Source organism: Hemitrygon akajei, chromosome 22 (genome assembly GCF_048418815.1).
Source record: "Hemitrygon akajei chromosome 22, sHemAka1.3, whole genome shotgun sequence".
Lineage (NCBI taxonomy): Eukaryota > Metazoa > Chordata > Chondrichthyes > Myliobatiformes > Dasyatidae > Hemitrygon > Hemitrygon akajei.
In genome coordinates this window covers 54,553,653-54,571,736 of record NC_133145.1, presented here as the reverse complement: position 1 = coordinate 54,571,736, position 18,084 = coordinate 54,553,653, and the positions used below count along the sequence as shown (strand labels likewise).

General features: G+C 44.8%; 1 protein-coding gene across 4 annotated transcripts in view; it reads left to right on the top strand.

Annotated features, from left to right (window-relative positions):
* Positions 1-18,084, top strand: part of tmem235b (transmembrane protein 235b) — a 106,391-nt gene that overhangs the window by 58,531 nt on the left and 29,776 nt on the right. For 2 of the 4 annotated variants that reach the window (XM_073026257.1, XM_073026260.1), the window contains exon 3: positions 5,886-6,023. In XM_073026257.1, coding sequence (XP_072882358.1) covers positions 5,886-6,023 — 138 coding nt within the window. Of the gene's footprint in view, positions 1-5,885; positions 6,024-6,456; positions 6,914-9,486; positions 9,808-18,084 lie in introns of those variants that run through there. The other 2 variants (XM_073026256.1, XM_073026258.1) reach the window with 2 other exon arrangements.

Below are 18,084 nucleotides of genomic sequence, written 5' to 3'. Positions count from 1 at the left end.
TCATGTGTTGTGTGTGGGTTATATGTACTGTGTTGTGCACCTTGGTCTGGAGGAACATTTTGCGGTCTACACGTACACGTTTGAAATGACAATAAACTAAAATTTGAACATGAATTGTCTGAGAATATTCCTCGTAACTAAATAGATTTCCTCTGGGTGCCTTGGTTTCCTCCCGTATTCCAAGAACTTGTTAGTAGGTTAAAGGTATATAAAGACTAAAAATTATCTTTATTTGTCATGTGTACAACACTGAGACATACAGTGAATTGCGTTGTTTGTGTCAATGGCCAACACAGTCTGAGGGTGTGCTGGGGGCAGCCAGCAAGTATTGCTGCACTTCTGGTAAAAATAGCATGGCCACAACTTAGAAACCCTAAGCGTATGTCTTTGGAATGTGGGAGGAAACTGGAGCACTCAGAGGAAACTGACATGGTCATGGGGAGAACGTAGAAACTCCTTCCAGACAGCGGCGGGAATTGAACCCCTATCTTCTGATCACTTGTGCTGTAAAGTGCTATGCTACCAAGCCATCACATTAGGTCACATGGGTGTAATTGGGCAGCACAGGCTCATTTCACAAATTTCAACGCATATGTCGTGACCTAAAGAACTGTGCAAAAGTCTTGGGCACAAATATACAGCCAGGGGCTGAAGTCTTTTGCATAATACTGTACTTGTCAACATGGAGCAGAGAGCAAATTGGTAAATCTGATGGGAGCAAAGGATGTTGGGAGTGGCGAGGGCAAAGTGCCACGGGAGGGGTGTGGGGCAGGTGGCAGCGAAGGAGTGTCAGGGATGGGGGTTGGCGTGGGTGCAGTTACAGCCAACCCTAAGACACCAGGCAAGCTCATTTGATTCCAAACAAGTGGTTTATTGATTATTACAGAATGTCTCTGTGGTGCTTCCCACTCCCTCCCCTCTCCTTTCCCCTGTTGCCAATCATGATTCCGCTCTCCCTGCCCCCTTCCCACTCTCAGTCCACAACGGAGACCCATATCAGAATCAGGTTTATCATCACTCACACACGTCATGAAATTTGTTTTTTTTTGCAGCACCAGTACAGTGCAACACATAAAATTACTACAGTACTGTGCAAAGGTCCTAGGAATCCTGGTTTTAGCACTGTATATTCTGTACTGAGAACATGAATTGCAGAGTCCTTGAAAGGGAGTCTGTAGGCTGTGGAATCAGTTCAGTGTTGAGGTGAGTGAAGTTGTCCATGCTGGTTCAGGAGCCTGATGGTTGAAGGGTAATCACTGTTCCTGAACCTGGAGGTGTGGGACCTGAGGCTCCTGTACCTCCTGCTTGATGATGGTAACGAGAACAGACCATGGCCTGGATGGTGAGGGTTTTTGCTGATGGACACTGCTTTCTTATGGCAGCACTTCCTTTGGATGAGCTCAATGGTGGAGAGGCCCTTCAGCCCTGCTAGTCCATGCCAGCCATGGTGCCCACCAATATATTTCCATTGGCCAGTGTTTTTATCCATATCCTTCTAAAGGCCTCCTACCCGTGTACTTTAATAAATATCTTTTAAACGCTGTTATTGTAACAGTATCAACTATTTCATCTGCCAGCTCTTTCCATATATGGTCCACTCTTTCTGTAAAGAAAATGCCAATCAGGTTCCTCTTAAGTGTTTCATTTCTCACCTGAAATCAATGCCTTCTAATTTTTAGTTTCCCTTTACTGGGAAAAAGACTATCTATACCCCTTATTATTTTATACAGCTCTATAAAGTCACCTCTGAATCCTTGATAAGGTAGAAAGTCCTAGCTACCATATTCACTGAATTCAACAGTTTATTTATTTGCTGACCAAGGTTATGAAGGGTTTGGGACCAAGAAAAGTGGAAGGTGAACAAATATCCCCCCCCCCCCCTTCCTCTATTCCCACTCCGACCTCTCACCTCTTCTCACCTATTACTTCTCCCTGGGTCCCCTCCTCTTTCCCTTTCTCCTATTGTTCACTCTCCTCTCCTATCAGATTCCTTCTACTCCGGACCGCAGCCTTTCCCATCCTCCAGGCTTCGCCTATCACCTTCCAGCTAGCCTCTTTCCCCTTTATACTCTGTTATCTTCCTCCTTCCCCCTCAGTTCTGAAGAAGGGTTTTGGCCTGAGGTGTTGGCTGTTTGCTCCTTTCCATAGATGCTGCCTGACCCATGCTGAGCTCCTCCAGCATCCTGTGGGAGTTGTTTTGGAAGGTGTTTGACCACAGATCAGCTATGAGTGTAAAATGGATGTGAGGGGATGAATTGCCTCATGCATTCCTAATGTTTTACTATCTCTCTATCTCATAATTTTAATGTGATTGGAGGAAAGTATAGTGGGGATGTCAGGAGAATGTTTTTTACATAGAGTGGTGGGTGCTTGGAATACACCACCAGGGGTGATAGTAGAGGCAGATACATTAGGTGCACCTAAGGGACCCCTAGATAGGCACACGGATGAAAGAAAAATGGAGGGCTATTTGAGAGGGAAGGGATAGATTGATCTTAGAGTAGGTTAAAAGGTTGGTACAATATTGTGGATTGTATTGTGGTGTGATGTTCAATACCCTATAATGTTGAAGTGGAAATTCCTGGAAATACTCAGCAGAACAGGCTATGCTTTTGGGAAGAGAAATATTTCACATTTCAGTAGAGTATTCTGAACACTTTTTGCTTATATTTTAGATTTCCAGCATCTGCAGTTTATTTGATTTTCATTTAAGCAGAATCAAACCTTGAAATTGAACCCACTTGAACTTGCACTGAGATTTTGTAAAAACAACCGTTTTCCATTAGTTCCTCACATCCATGTCAATTGCAAGTCTTTCATCTTAAAAAGATAAATTATAATGTTCCAAAGTATTATTAGGTTATCATTACACATCCGTTTCAGAAATACAATTGGGAAATTTCAGGAGCAATACTCTATGTTTTGTTCATAAAGTGCATTGAATTAAGGGCAGAAGTTGCTCTGTAAAAGCTTCTGTGAGGGTACCTAATGACCAACAATTTGCCCATGAACTCTTTTCATTGACACCGCTAATCAAGGAGCAGCTCGTCTTTTCTCTTCGAAGCACAGATCTAAATGCCCAGTCGATGAGATGGCGCAGGCTCTGTTTGCTTTGTCTCTGACATTTTTGCAGCTACACAAAGGGCTGAGACATTACGGCAAGGTATCGTAGCAGTTAGTGCATAGCCCTACTGTACCAGAGATCAGTGACTGGGGTTCAATACTTGTCACTGCCAGTGCATTCCCCCTGTGACTGTGTGGGTTACCTCCTGGCGCCCCAGCTTCCTCCCGCATTCAAAGGCGTACAGTTGTGGGTTAGTGAGTTGCAGGCTTGCTGTGTTGGCACTGAAAGCATCGCAAGGCAATCTACACAGATCTGATAGCGGTGTATTCTGGAGTTTTGGAATAGAGCATGTATTAGTTTCCATAGCAACCAGTCTTCAGATATGAATGCAGATTGCAGATTGAATTTAAAATGCAGCTCGTGACAATAATCCTCCTGGAGCAGCAGACCGGAGTTGGTTGCAAGCCTGGAAACACATCATTCACCTGAGATGTCTGGATATGCATGAATGCAGTTCAGAGAGACTGATTAATACTCATTTTGGGTGTGTTGGTATGAAGATCTAGGTGTCTGAAGATTATGTACAACTCAAAGGAATGCACTGTAACTATAGAAATTGTCCTTTGTTCGTTAGCATATAAAAATGTGATGTAATACTGGGTCAGGGAGCCTCTACCGAGTGTGTCCCCATGAGAACGCCTGTTGGCTGTGCTGAATAAAGGTTTCTATATAACTGGCTTCAGTGTCTCTCTGGTGGCTTTTATTCACAGTCTCAACAGGGGCAGCTTAGTAGCGAAACGGTTAGCATAACGCTTGGCAGCAAGAGCGATCGGATCAGTTCCCACCTCTGTCTGTAAGGAGTTTGTACATTCTCCTCGTGACCACATGGGTTTCCCCCGGATGCTCCTGTTTCTTCCCACATCCCAAGGGCATACAGTTTAGTAAGTTAATTGATTACATGGGTGTAATTGCATGGTGTGGACTCATTGACATTTTGGACCATGACCTCCGTCAGGACACATCTGGAAATAAGAACCTGTTTTCTCTTAAAACTATTTAATGTTCACAAGTCAATAATATCCTGTCCTGTATCTAACTAAAGTAATGTTACACCTATATAAGTCCTTAGTTAGACCCCACTTGGAATACCGTGCTCAGTTCTGGTCGCCTCACTACAGGAAGGACATGGATACTGTAGAGAGAGTGCAGAGGAGATTTACAAGGACGTTGCCTGGATTGGAGAGCATGCCTTATGAGAATAGGTTGAGTGAACTTGGCCTTTTCTCTTTGGAGTGACGGAGGATGAGAGGTGACCTGATAGAGGTGTATAAGACGATGAGAGGCATTGATCGCGGGGATATCAGAGGCTTTTCCCCAGGGCTGAAATGGCTAACACAAGGGGGCATAGTTTTAAAGTGCTTGTAAGTAGGTACAAGGGGGATGACAGGGGTAAGTGAGTGGTGGCTGTGTGAACTGCTAGCAAAGGTGGTAGAGGCAGATTCAATAGGGTCTTTTAAGAGGCTCTTAGATAGGTACATAGAGCTTAGAAAAATAGAGGGCTATGCAATAGGGAAAGTCTGGGCAGCTTTGAGAGCAGATTATATGGTCAGCACAACATTGTGGGCCGAAGAGCCTGTAATGTGCTGTAAATCTCTATGTTCTATGTTCTATCTTGTTTATCTCCTAATTTCCAAAACCTTTGACATTGTTCAACCCTTTGCACTGAGCATATTTATTTTAAATACATCTTAAAGCTACTAGTCTTACTCTACTGATTTGCGGCAACATCTTGATCAAGTGAAAAACAAAATATGTAAGAATAATGGGACGAAGTTAAATATATCTGTAAGGAAATGATGAAATACTGGACTCCACTGAAGAAAGACTTCACATCCCAATTGTTACTCTGCCTGAATTAGAAGCTGGATTTATAGCCCATTGTGTGAGATAATTGATCCAAACCTTGAGACCACTAGATTCCGAGTTTAAAAAAATTATCGAAGTACGTATATGTCACCATATACTTTTTAAAAACTTTCTTTAATTTAGAGATACAGCATGGCAACAGACGCTTCCTCCCCAATGATCCCGCAGTGATCAATTACACCCATTGTGACTGATCAACCTGCCCGTGTATCTTTGGACTGTGGGAGGAAACTGGAACACCCTGAGGAAACCCACATGGTCATGGGGAGAAAGTACAAACTGCTTGGGAGTGGGAATTGAAGACTTCAGCGGTGGGAATTGAACCCCCGGACATTGGTGCTGTAAAGCAATGCACTAACCGTTGTGCTACCGTGCCGCCATATGCTCTCTTGAGATTTATTTCTTTTACAGTGCGGAATAGGCTCCTGCCGCCCTTCGAGCCAAGCTGCTCAGCAATCCACAGACTTAATCCTAGCCTAATCATGGGACAATTTTACAATGAGCAATTAACCTACCAACCGGTACATCTTTGGACTGTGGGAGGAAACTGGAGCCACCGAAGGAAACCCACGCAGTCACAGGGACAACGTACAAGCTCCTTACAGGCGGCGGCACGAAGAAGTTTGTACCTTTTCCCGTGACCACGTGGGTTTCTTTAGGCATTCACAGCGGATCAATGAAATACCTAAGAATCAATGAAAAGCTACACCCAAACAAAGAATAGACAAGCAACTAATGTGCAAAAGAAGACAGACTGTGGAAATATTAAAAAAAAACAAATAATAATAGTAATAGTACTGTATATAAGTCTTCAGCATTGTTAACCGGCTGAGCTCTCTTCCTTTCTCTCACTTTCCTTCTATCTGTCTGTCTCTCTCCCTCTTTCTCTTCTCAGTTATGCAGAAGGTGTTCGTCATTTTGCTGCCCCTCAGCCTGGTTCTTCTGGTGCTCGGAGGGATTGGTGGACTGATCAGCTCTCTAGCTAATGGCCTCTACCTGCTTCTGTTCACGGGCTCCTACTTCCTCGTTGGAGGTAAGAGTAGTTAACTCCTTTTGATTTTGTTGACACTCGTAGATATGGTTGTTATAAACTCGTTCTTTCCTTGACCTCACTCATTTAGCTTTATAGTCGTGTTGTGATTCAACTCTCACTAAAGGTGTAATGGGAAATATTATGTACAGAGGTCTCCTGTACCTAATAAAGTGGCCACTGAGATCATGCCTGTGGTCGTCTGCTGCTGTAGCCCGTCCACTTCAAGGTTCGACATGTTTTGCATTCAGAGTTACTCTTCTACACACCACTGTTGTAACGTGTGGTTATTTGAATTACTGTAGCCTTCCTGTCAGCTTGAACCCGTCCTGCGATTCTCCTCCGACCTCTCCCTTTAACAAGATGTTTTCACCCGCAGAAGTTCCACTCACTGGAACGTTTTTATGTTTCTCATACCATTCTCTGTTAACTCTAGGGACTGTTGGGTGTGAAAATCCCAGGAGATCAGCAATTTTGGAGATGCTCAAACTACCCCATCTGGCACCAACAATCATTCCATGGTCGAAGTCACTTAGATCACATTTCTTCCCCATTCAGATGTTTGGTCTGAACAACAACTGAACCTCTTGACCATGCCAGCATGCTTTAGTGCATTGACTTGCTACCACATGATTGGCTGATTAAAGGTTTGCATTAACGAGCGGGTGTACAGGGGTACCTAATAATGTGGCCTCTGAGTGCAGATCCCTAACTTGTGCAGTGCTTATGATGTTATACTTCAGCAGGGAGATATTCCTATCTTTTCACTGGACTTTCTCAATGCTTGAGTGAATCTTCATGAGTTCCACGGTATAGACTGAACAGAAATCACACAATTCAAGGCACCAAAAGCTTTGACGTTAAATTCCTAATAAACCACCTTCAGTAACTTCCATCAGTTGCTTTTTCTGAAAGTTTTAAAGATGTACTGTGCATTGCAGTGAACTGCGTCATTTGCATCAATGACCAGCGCAGTCTGAGGATGAGCTGAGGCAGCCTGCAAGTGTTTCCATTCTTCTGGTGCCAACTGAGCATGCCCACAACTTACTAACTCTAACCTGCGCGGAAGTGGGAGAAAGACGGCGTACCCAGAGCAAACCCCCGCGCAGTCACAGGGAAAGCGTACACATTCCTTACAGGCGGAGGTGGGAATTGAACCCCAGTTGCTGATCACTGGTGCTGAGGTAGCATTATGTTAATCTCAGTGCTTCTGTGCCACTCTCCTGCTACAACATAACCTAGACAATGTTGATGCTCCCTCAGCCTTTCACAGTTCTGCTTCAGAGGTGGGAAGTGAATGATAGCAAGACCTGAAATCCCTCTCCTCCTCAACTCCCTTGTTACATAGACAAGGGAAGATTCAATGTTTATTGCCAAGCTCGGAATACTGAAGCATGATAGCCAATCCCACTGGGAGACAGACGCTCCATTATTCAAACTTGTAGGTGGAATACGGTGTAAATAGCAGGATTCTTAACAATTAATGGAAGGAACAGAGGGGCCTTGGAGTCCACATCCATAGATTCCTCAAAGTGTCAGCACAAACTGATAGGGTGGTTTAAGAAGGTGTTGACTCTTGTCAGAAGGGTATTGAGTTCAAGAGTTATGAGGTAACGTTGCAGTTCTAAAATCACTGGTTATACCACACTTGGAGTATTGTGTTCAGCGTTGGTTGCCTCATTATAGGAAGGATGTGGAAGCTTTAGAAGTGGTGCAGAGGAGATTTACCAGAACGATGCCTGGATTAGAGAACAAATCTTGTGAGGATAGGTTGAGCGAGCTAGGGCTCTTTGGATCGAAGGAGGATGAGGAGTGATTTGATAGAGGTGTACAAGATGATAAGAGGGCAGCCAGAGTCTTTTTCCTAGGGGGAAATGGCTATTACGAGGGGATAATTTTAAGGTGATGGGAGGAAAATATAATGGGGCATATCAGAGGTAGGGCTTTCACACAAGGAGTGGTAGGTGTGTGAGAGGGGATGTCTGTGAGGTAATGGAGGCAGATTCATTAGGGACATTTAAGAGACTCTTGGCTACATGGATGATAGAAAATGGAGGGCTATATTGGAGGGTGGGATTAGATTGATCTTGGAGCAGATTAAAGGGTTGGCATAGCATTGTGGGCTGAAGGGCCTCTGCTGTGCTGTTCTGTTCTATTCAGAGTAAAACTCATTCTCTTTTCAACGGAGAAAATTCCTGAAGTTACAAAGCTGAAATTTCACGACGTGCGCTGGCAACGTTGGAACCCAAGTGCAGAGGAAAGACAGACTCCATTGCAGAGATTGTGACCTGAGTTTATTCATAACAATTCCAACAGAACATTGACAGCTTGGCCGAGCGACTCTGTAAAACGTAACATTCTCAAAATTAGGACCCAGTGATTAGCGCTGATCGGGTGTCTGCTTAAATGATACAAGTAACACAAAATCCTTGAGCTGATCAAAACAAACTGGACTCGTTTAAACAGGAGGCACCAGGAGCCCATATTACAAAGAGCAAGTCACTTGAGAAAAGCACAGGGAACTCCAAACAATTAATGATTCATTAAACAGCAATTAACCAATTCAGATACTCTAAAAACCTTGGAGCCCAACACTGTCCAGCTCCCTGCAGAGGCCCGAAGATCCCTTTACAAGAAAGCTTCCTGGAGTAGGATCTACATCAAAGGTAGATGTAAATGTGAGGGTGGATGGAGGGAGTTGTTGGGGGGGGATAGTGAGGGTTATCTTGCTGCCACCAGAAGGAAGAGCAAGTCTAAGGTTGTAAACTTGCTTTGTTTCCAAAGGTAGTCACTCTGGTAGTCAATCCCTGTTTACTACACTGAGTTTGGGAAAATATTTACTTAGTGGTATTAAAGATTAACTTCATTTGACGTACGTACGTAGAAACATTAAAAATGCAACGCAATGTGTCACTTTGCATCAACCACCAACACAGTCTGAAGATGTGCTGGGGGCAGCCCGCAAGTGATGTCATACTTCCGGCACCAACATGGCGTGTCCACAAGTATCCCGAAACTCTTTCTACCCAGCAAGTTTGTTTTGATCTTAAAGTTATGGGTAAGTACAGCAAAGATTCTGTCCACTCAAGACCCACAGACATTCAATCTTTCCTTTTGAGTGTTAATTAGATTCCGTTGGGTAATAGAAACCAGGAAGTCACCCTGATTCAGCTTCTCTGAGATCTGCACTGTTATAATCATTGTTCAAATATGGATATGGTTATATTCTAGCAAAGTTACTGGAACTTTTTATCCAGAAACCTAGGTTCACATCCCACCTGAGTAATTATGTAAAATATGAATTAAAAATATGGTCTCATTACACTAGGCACGAAACTACCAAATTGTAAAAACCCAGCTAGTTCACCAACCATTCACAGAAGGAGATTTGCAGTTCCTCTTGCTTTGAATCAAATGATTCCAGACTCATCCGTGTGGTTGATTCCTAACTCTCTCCTCTCCTCAGGGACAATTAGGGAAAAGGATGCACAGAGTGCAGAAGAAATAGGCACAGGAGTTGGCCATTTTCCCTCTTTTCTTCATCGTGCGCTGCCAAGGACCCGTGACTCTGCCTCAGAGCAGGTGACAAGGCAGCCCTATCAACAGCAAGGGCCAAACTGTCTCGAGCCATCAGAGGGGCAAAGCGTGCACATGCCCAGTGAATCCACAGCCACTTCCAGGACAGCGGTGACACACGGCACATGTGGAAGGGCATCCAGGACATCACCAATTACAGGACAACATCACCTGACTGTGCGGGTGATGCCTCCCTTCCAGATGCGCTGAATAACTTCTACGCCCGGTTTGAGGCGGAAAATGAGGTGGCGGCGAGGAAGTCCACCTCTCCTACAAATGACCAGGTGCTGTGTCTCTCCGTGGCCGACGTGAGAAGAACCCTGTGCAGGGCCAACCCACGGAAGGCTGCTGGACCAGACAACATCCCTGGTAGAGTGCTCAGAGGATGTGCAGACCAGCTAGCAGATGTTCTCACTGACATCTTCAACATCTCCCTCAGCAGCACCACTGTTCCAACGTGCTTCAAGGCTGCCACCATCGTCCCTGTGCCGAAGAAGTCTTCAGTGTCCTGCCTAAATGACTACCATCCCGTTGCACTCACATCCATCATCATGAAGTGTTTGGAGAGGCTCGTCATGAGGCACCCGCTGCCCCCCTCACTGGACCCTCTGCAGTTCACATACCGTCCCAACCACTCAAGAGATGATGCCATTGCCATCACCCTCCACCTGGCCCTAACCCACCTGGACAAAAAAGACACGTACGTTCAAATGCTGTTCATAGACTTCAGTTCAGCATTCAACACAATCATCCCTCAGATACTGATTGGAAAGCTGAGCCTACTGGGCCTGAACACCTCCCTCTGCAACTGGATCCTAGACTTCCTGATTGGGAGACCTCAGTCAGTCCGGATCGGGAGCAGCATCTCCAACACCATCACACTGAGCACGGGGGCTCCCCAGGGCTGTGTGCTCAGTCCACTGCTGTTCACTCTGCTGACCCACGACTGTGCTGCAACACACAACTCGAACCACATCATCAAGTTTGCCGATGACAAGACCGTGGTGGGTCTCATCAGCAAGAATGACAAGTCAGCTTACAGAGAGGAGGTGCAGCGGCTAACGGACTGGTGCAGAGCCAACAACCTGTCTCTGAATGTGAACAGAACAAAAGAGATGGTTGTTGACTTCAGGAGGGCATGGAGCGACCACTCCCCGCTGAACATCAATGGCTCCTCGGTAGAGATCGTTAAGAGCTCCAAATTTCTTGGTGTTCACCTGGTGGAGAATCTCACCTGGTCCCTCAACACCAGCTCCATAGCAAAGAAAGCCCAGCAGTGTCTCTACTTTCTGCGAAGGCTGAGAAAAGTCCATCTCCCACCCCACATCCTCATCACATTCTACAGGGGTTGTATTGAGAGCATCCTGAGCAGCTGCATCACTGCCTGGTTTGGAAATTGCACCATCTCGGATCGCAAGACCCTGTAGCGGATAGTGAGGTCAGCTGAAAAGATCATCGGGGTCTCTCTTCCCTCCATTACGGACATTTACACTACATGCTGCATCCGCAAAGCAAACAGCATTATGAAGGACCCCATGCACCCCTCTTACAAACTCTTCTCCCTCCTGCCGTCTGGGAAAAGGCTCCGAAGCATTTGGGCTCTCACGACCAAAGTATGTAACAGTTTCTTCCCCCAAGCCATCAGACTCCTCAATCCCCAGAGTCTGGACTGACACCTTACTGCCCTCTGCTGTGCCTATTGTCTTGTTTATTATTTATTGTAATGTCTGCACTGTTTTGTGCACTTTATGCATTCCTGGGTAGGTCTATAGTCTAGTGTAGTTTTTTTTCTCTGTGTTGTTTTTTATGTCGTTCAGTCTAGTTTTTTGTATTGTGTCATGTAACACCATGGTCCTGAAAAAACATTGTCTCATTTTTACTATGTACTGTACCAGCAGTTATGGTTGAAATGACAATAAAACTGACTTGACTTGACTTGATGCATCAAAACTGTGTCCAATTTTCCACCTCAACAACGTCAGACCCATTCTCATCATCTCTCTCGATTCAGAAGCTGATCCATCTCTAATGGAATCAGTGACTAAGTTTTGCAACCCCTCCCCATGTCTCTCTTATCTTGTGACCGTGACATCCAGTTTCAGATGTCTTAGATAAGAGAAGCAATCTCTCTGCATCTACCCTGCTGAGTCGTCTAAATATGTTGTAGTCTCAATGAATTCATGTCCCATTCTTTCAATCTATGAAGAAGTCCAGCTGCTCTTATATCACTGCCCATGTGACAGACCCATCATCCCAGGGTGGTGAATCTTTGCTGCCCCCTGTCTAAAGCAAAAGTAACTACAAGAGATTCTGCAGATGCTGGAAATATTGAGCAACACTTACAAAGTGCTGGGGGAGCTTAGTAAGTCAGATAGCATCTATGGAGAGGAATTGAGAGTCAACGTTTCACGCCAGGGCCCTTCACCAGGACTGGAGATTCATCAAATGCTGGAAACCTTAAGCAACACTCACAAAATTCTGGAGGAACTCAGCAAGTCTGGCAGCTTCTATGTAGGGCAGTGGTTCCCAACATTTTTTTGGCCATGCTCCACCTAATCACCTCTAAAATCCTGATGCCCCCTGTGGTGATATATAATTCTTATTATTCAAAAAGTGAACTCCTATTCACCTGGAGGAAGCCTAAAAGACCATTAACTTGGTTTAAACAAGCTTCCAAAGAACATGGCATTCATGAAAGAGAAAAATAAAAGAACCAAAGGACTGTTAAAGTTCTGAGGAAGAAATTACTAAGAAATTGTAAAAAAAAGAACATTAAGTGATATTAAAATAATAATAATAAATAAATAAAACAATGCCGATTCGTTTCTACAGCATACAAAGACAGATACACCGTTTAAAAGAGATGACGCAATGTACACACCTTCACACCACCAAGAACCGAAAGCTACTGCAAAAAGCAGCATTGGCGCGACCTCGTACGAGTTTCTTACGCGTTTGGACTTGTTCATTCGTTCCTTCCTACGTCAGTCAATTCATTAATTTAATTATGAAAGCCATTTGATGGTTGTAATGATGGTGATACACTGTATATACAGTACATACGCAATTACACATGTACATACACACAAGTATTTTTATGTATGCATACTGTATATACACATGTATTAACTCGCGCGCACACACTCATACTCACACAGACTTACTAGAAAAAATTCACTGTTAATAACTCATTCTCGAATTGCCCCCCTTAAAAATCAAATTACCCCCCTGTGGGGCATACGCCCCACGTTGGGAACCACTGATGTAGGGGAATAAACAGTTGATGTTTCAGTCCTGTTAAAGGGTCTTGGACTGAAATGTCAGCTCTTTATTCCCCTCCATAGATGCTGCCTGACTTGCTGAGTTCCTCCAGCATTTTGTACGTGTAATGCCCTGCAAAAGCAAATGGTTTTTGTCTGTTTATGAATAAATTTATTTTGTAAAATTCTTTTGTATTTCTTTTTTCTGTAAATGCCCACAAGAAAATTAACCTCAAAGTAGTATACAGTAACACATCCAAACTTTTATAATAAATTTACTTTGAAGCTTTCAGCCTTGAGGAAAAAGGATCGAAACAGTACACAACACACCAGGTTTTCAGAGGGCTGGGTTGCAGGTGAGGAAGACAAATGCAGTGTTAGCATTCACTTCGCGAGGGCTAGAATATGAAAGCAAGGATGTAATGCTGAGGCTTTCTACGGCATTTTCTCCACGACCTGGAGCGTTGTGGACAATTTTGGGCTCCTTATCTAAGAAAGGATGTGCTGGCAGTAGAGAGAGTCCAAAGGAAGTTCACAAGATTGACCTTGGAAATGAAGGATTAATGTATGAGGACTGTCTGATGGCTCAGCAGCTGAACTTGCTGGAGTTTAGAAGAATGGCGGGGGCTCACTTTGAAATCTACTGATATCGAAAGGCCTTGACAGAGTAACGTAGAGAGGATGTTTCTGATAGTGGGGGCGGGGGGGGGGGGGGGAGGCGGTCTAGGACCTGAGGGCATGGCCTCAGAATAGAGATTTGTCCCATTAGGACAGAGATGAGGAGTAATTTCTTTATCCATAGGGTGGTGAATCCATTGCCACAGATGGCTGTAGAGGTCAAGTCATTGGGTATATTTAAAGTGGAGGTTAATAGGTTGATTAATAAGGGCGTCAAAGATTATGGGGAGAAGGCCAGAGAATGGAGTTGACCAGAGGACATAAGAGCAGATTTAGGCTATTCAGCCCATCGAGTCTGTTCCACCATTCCATGATGACTGATTTATTTTTGAGAGGAATAATAACAGCCTAGATCAAATGGCAGAGCAGACTTGATGGGCCAAACAGTCCAATTCTGCTCCAATGTCTTATGGTCTTCTGAGTGGTATTTCCACTTTGTTGGACATAACTGAAGAGCGGAGCATGTGCTGAAAGGCAAGAGATTGGGTAGTGCTGGCGTTCAGAGTGACCACAGCTGTTTGGGCACGATCTACTGCTGAAGGCCAGCAAGTTCTGCACCAATCGCTCAGACTCAGATTCAGCTTTATTCATTCATCATTTATTATTCATTCACAATATTCAGTGGAATGTGTCATTTACATTAACAAGAGACACAACCTAAGGCTGCGCTGGGGGCAGCCCACAAGTGTCACCATACATCCCCGCACCAGCGTGCCATGCCCACAGTGTTCAGCAGGGAAACCCCTTTCATAGAAAAAGGAGGATACCTCTGATGTCCTGGAAAGGAAAGCCTCGTCCTGGGAACAGATACAGAGACGGAGGAACCAAAAAATGAATAGCATTCTTACACGTGGGAAAAGTCTAGATAGCTATGTGTGAATCAGTAGGTTTATAAAAGATGTTGGTCAACAGTTTGTCTGCAGAGATGGAGACAGAGAGGCTGAGAAAGGGGAGGGAGGTGTCAGAGATGAATTTAAGGGTAGGGTGGTAGGGTGGAAATGGACGGGCTCACCATGGATACATGAAGCAGCACCAGTGCAATCATCAGTGTCCTGGAAGAAGAGTTGGGGAACATTATCAGGGAAGGCTTGAAGCATGGACCGTTCTATGTAGCCAACAAAAAGACAGGCACGACTGCGGCCCATGCAAGTGGTTTAAAGTGTTTACAGTGCAGAGTAGTGATGGAGCTAATAGAAAGAGGTGGGGTGGGGTGGCTAACTAGAATGGTTGATCAGATTAACTGCCTGGGGAAAGAAACTTTTAAGATGGCATGAGGTTTCAGTTTTAATAGCCAAATAGCGCTTTCCAGAAGGGAGCTTTAGGAAAAGGAAGCTGGCTGAGTGGGTAATGTCCGTAAAAGTTTTTCCTGCCTGCTTCTGTGTACTGGACACCAGGAGGTCCTGGAGTGATGGTAGGCGGCAGCCAATGGCCTTTCCTGCTGACCTGACAGTTCACTCTAGTTTTCATATTGATGCACCATCAATAACTCACTCTGAGACGTAAAAGCGAGGTATCGGCTTTTATTGACTGGAAGAAGGAACAAGCAGTGAGTGACCACCATACTACATCCTGGAGACTGAGAGGCCGGGCTCAGACCTCCATCACCTTTATACCGGGGTCTGTGGGAGGAGCCACAGGAGCAGTCATCAGGGGGCGTGTCCAGACAGGTATATGTAGTTCACCACACATATATTGTGGATGGATGCTTCACCTAACCAGGCAGGAATGGCTGATGCGATGTTTAAGCTTTGGTGGGACCTCATATTAAAACAGAAGAAGTGCTAATGGCAAGAGTAGGGGCCTGGTCTGCCATTCACCAAGGCCAAAAGTTAAACAAAAATCACGTCAAGTTTATTGTCAGGGCTCAAGTACATGTATGCACAGGCGCAGTGGAAATCTTGCTGGCAGCAGCATCACAGGATGGGGGAGCAACATCTTGTATACTTACTGGGTAACCTCAAACCTACCCATAACCTTCCCTAGGTCTCTTCCTCTTTCCCTTTCTCCTGTGGTCCACTCTCCTCTCCTATCAGATTCCTTTCTCTCCAGCCCTTTACCTTTCCCACCTGCCTGGCTTCACCTGTCACCTTCCAGCTATCTTCCCTCTCCTTCCCCCACCTTTTTATCCTTTCCATGCCTGACGAAGGGCCTCGACCTGAAATGGCCGCTGTTTGTCCGTTTCCATGGATGCTGCCTGACCTGCTGCCTCCCTTCAGCAGCTTCTGTGTGTTGGTATTTACGTATTTTTTGCACATCTTTGCCTCTTTACTTTAAACTCTCTAACTTTATTCTTTTATATGAATGTTTTAAACTTGTGTAAATGTATATGGCGAATACAGGTGATCCTCGATCCTTTAACCTTGTACTCAAATCCCCCAGCGGTTAAGGTCAGCACGCCATTTGCCATTCTATTTGCCCTCCTGTTTGCTAGCTTTTAGTGAATAGTGTGCAAAGACATGTTAAGTCCCTTTGAGCAACAGCACTTTGCATTCGAGCAGATAATATAGGCACTTCCAGTGACAACCACATCCTGTGAATGAATAACTAAATTGATAAACAACAAGGAGATGATTAACTAGGCGATCTGCTTTGTGGTTTCCCTAAAGGCATGATTTTTGGTCGGAAGCGCAATGAACATTGTGTTCTCTGAAGAAAAAAAAGTACCGTGGAAACTTTTGCATCTGATGTCTGACACCCTCAAGGGCACAGCAACCCTGTTGCACTGCTGCTAAGTGTCAGGGCCTGGTGTGGGATTTGAAGTCACAGCCTCTGTGTCTCAGAGGTGATAAGCTGACCATCGGACTGAGCTGACGTAAGTTAAGAGTGATCGAAAGCCAGGTCCTTCAGAAGATGAACCACTGTTTCCATCCCAGTGAAATGCTTGACCACCTATGTTACCCAATAATCTATAAATAAAGAAGGGACAGAAAAATAATGCTTTATTTTTAACTTCAGTTGTCAACTTCAGCTGCTAATTTGTCTATAAAATTCAGAAACTGACCACGGACCACGTCAGCTCTGGTGTGATCGGTCATGGTAGGCTGCTATCTATAGTTGGCCTTTACAATCATTTTTATTTATAATAATTCTCAGTTTCCAATAATAATTATTACAACTCCCATTCCCATTCTGACAAGTCAATTCATGGCCTCCTCTTGTGCCAAGATGGAGGAGCAACACTTCATGTTCCATCTGGGTACCCTCCACCTGATGGCATCAATATCAATTTCTCCTTCTGGTGAACAAATTTAACCCCCCCTCCCCCTATTCCCCACTTTTACCTTTCATTTCTTCTCACCTGCCTATTACTTCCCACTTCTCCTTCTCTTTCTCCTATTGTCCACTCTCTTCAACTATCAGATTCCTTCCTCTCTACCCTTTGACCTTTCCCACTCACTTGGCTTCACCTATCACCTTCCGGCTCACATCTTTCCCCTCCTCCATCTTTTTATTTGGGCACTTTCCTCCTTCCGTCTCAGTCCTGAAGAAGAATCTCGGCCCAAGACGTCGACTGTCTACTCTTTGCCAACGTGCTGCATGACTTGCTGAGTTCCTCCAGCATTTTGTGTGTGTGTTGTTTTGGATTTCCAGCATCTGCAGACTTTTGTTTGTGTTTATAATTACGCGAGGACAGGTTATCCAACACAGTGGAAGTGCTGGTGAAACACCAAGCTCCTGGGAACTATCAATATAAACATCATTTCAGATTGAATTGTAAGGTCATACAACCGAAACACAGGCCCTTCGGCCCACACGGTCCATTCCAACTAAGATTCCCATCTTATTTAGACACATTTGCCCCACATTTGGCACATATCACTCTAAACCTTTCCTAGCCATGTACCTCTTTGTGGTAAACTATGTATACCTGTCTGGACACACCCCTCTGCTGACTGCTCCTGTGGCTCCTCCCACAGACCCCTGGATAAAGGCGATTGGAGGCACTGCTTCTCCCTCAGTCTCCGAGATGCCGTGCTCCCTTTTGCTGCTAATAAAAGCCTATCGTTCACCTCCCGTCTCCGAGAGTTATTCATGGTGCATCACTCTTCGAGTACCTTTCAGATGTTTTTAATATACCTGCCTCAACCACTTCCTCTGGCAGCTCATTCCATATACTGATAGCTCTCTGGGTGAAAAAGTTGCCCCTCGCGTTCTTATTAATTCTTTCCACTTTCACCTTAAACCTATACCCTCTAGTTCTTGATTCTCCCATCTGTGGAAAAAAGTTGCTTCAATGCAAAAACTCCCAACCTGCTCAACCTCTCTCCATAACTCCAGTCCTGGCAACACCCCCGAAGATCTCCCCTGCACTCTTTCCAGCCTAATGGCACCTTTCCTAAAGGAGGGCGACCCCAACTGAACACATCGCTCCAAATTCAGCCTCGCTAATGTCTTGCACAACTGCAACGTAACATACATATGCAAAAGACAGGTTCAGTCCACAGGTTGAAATTCTAAATTGGCGAAAGGCCATTTTGATGGTATCAGAAAGAATCTGTCAAGTGTGGATTGGGACAGGCTGTTTTCTGGCAAAAGCGTTCTTGGTAAGT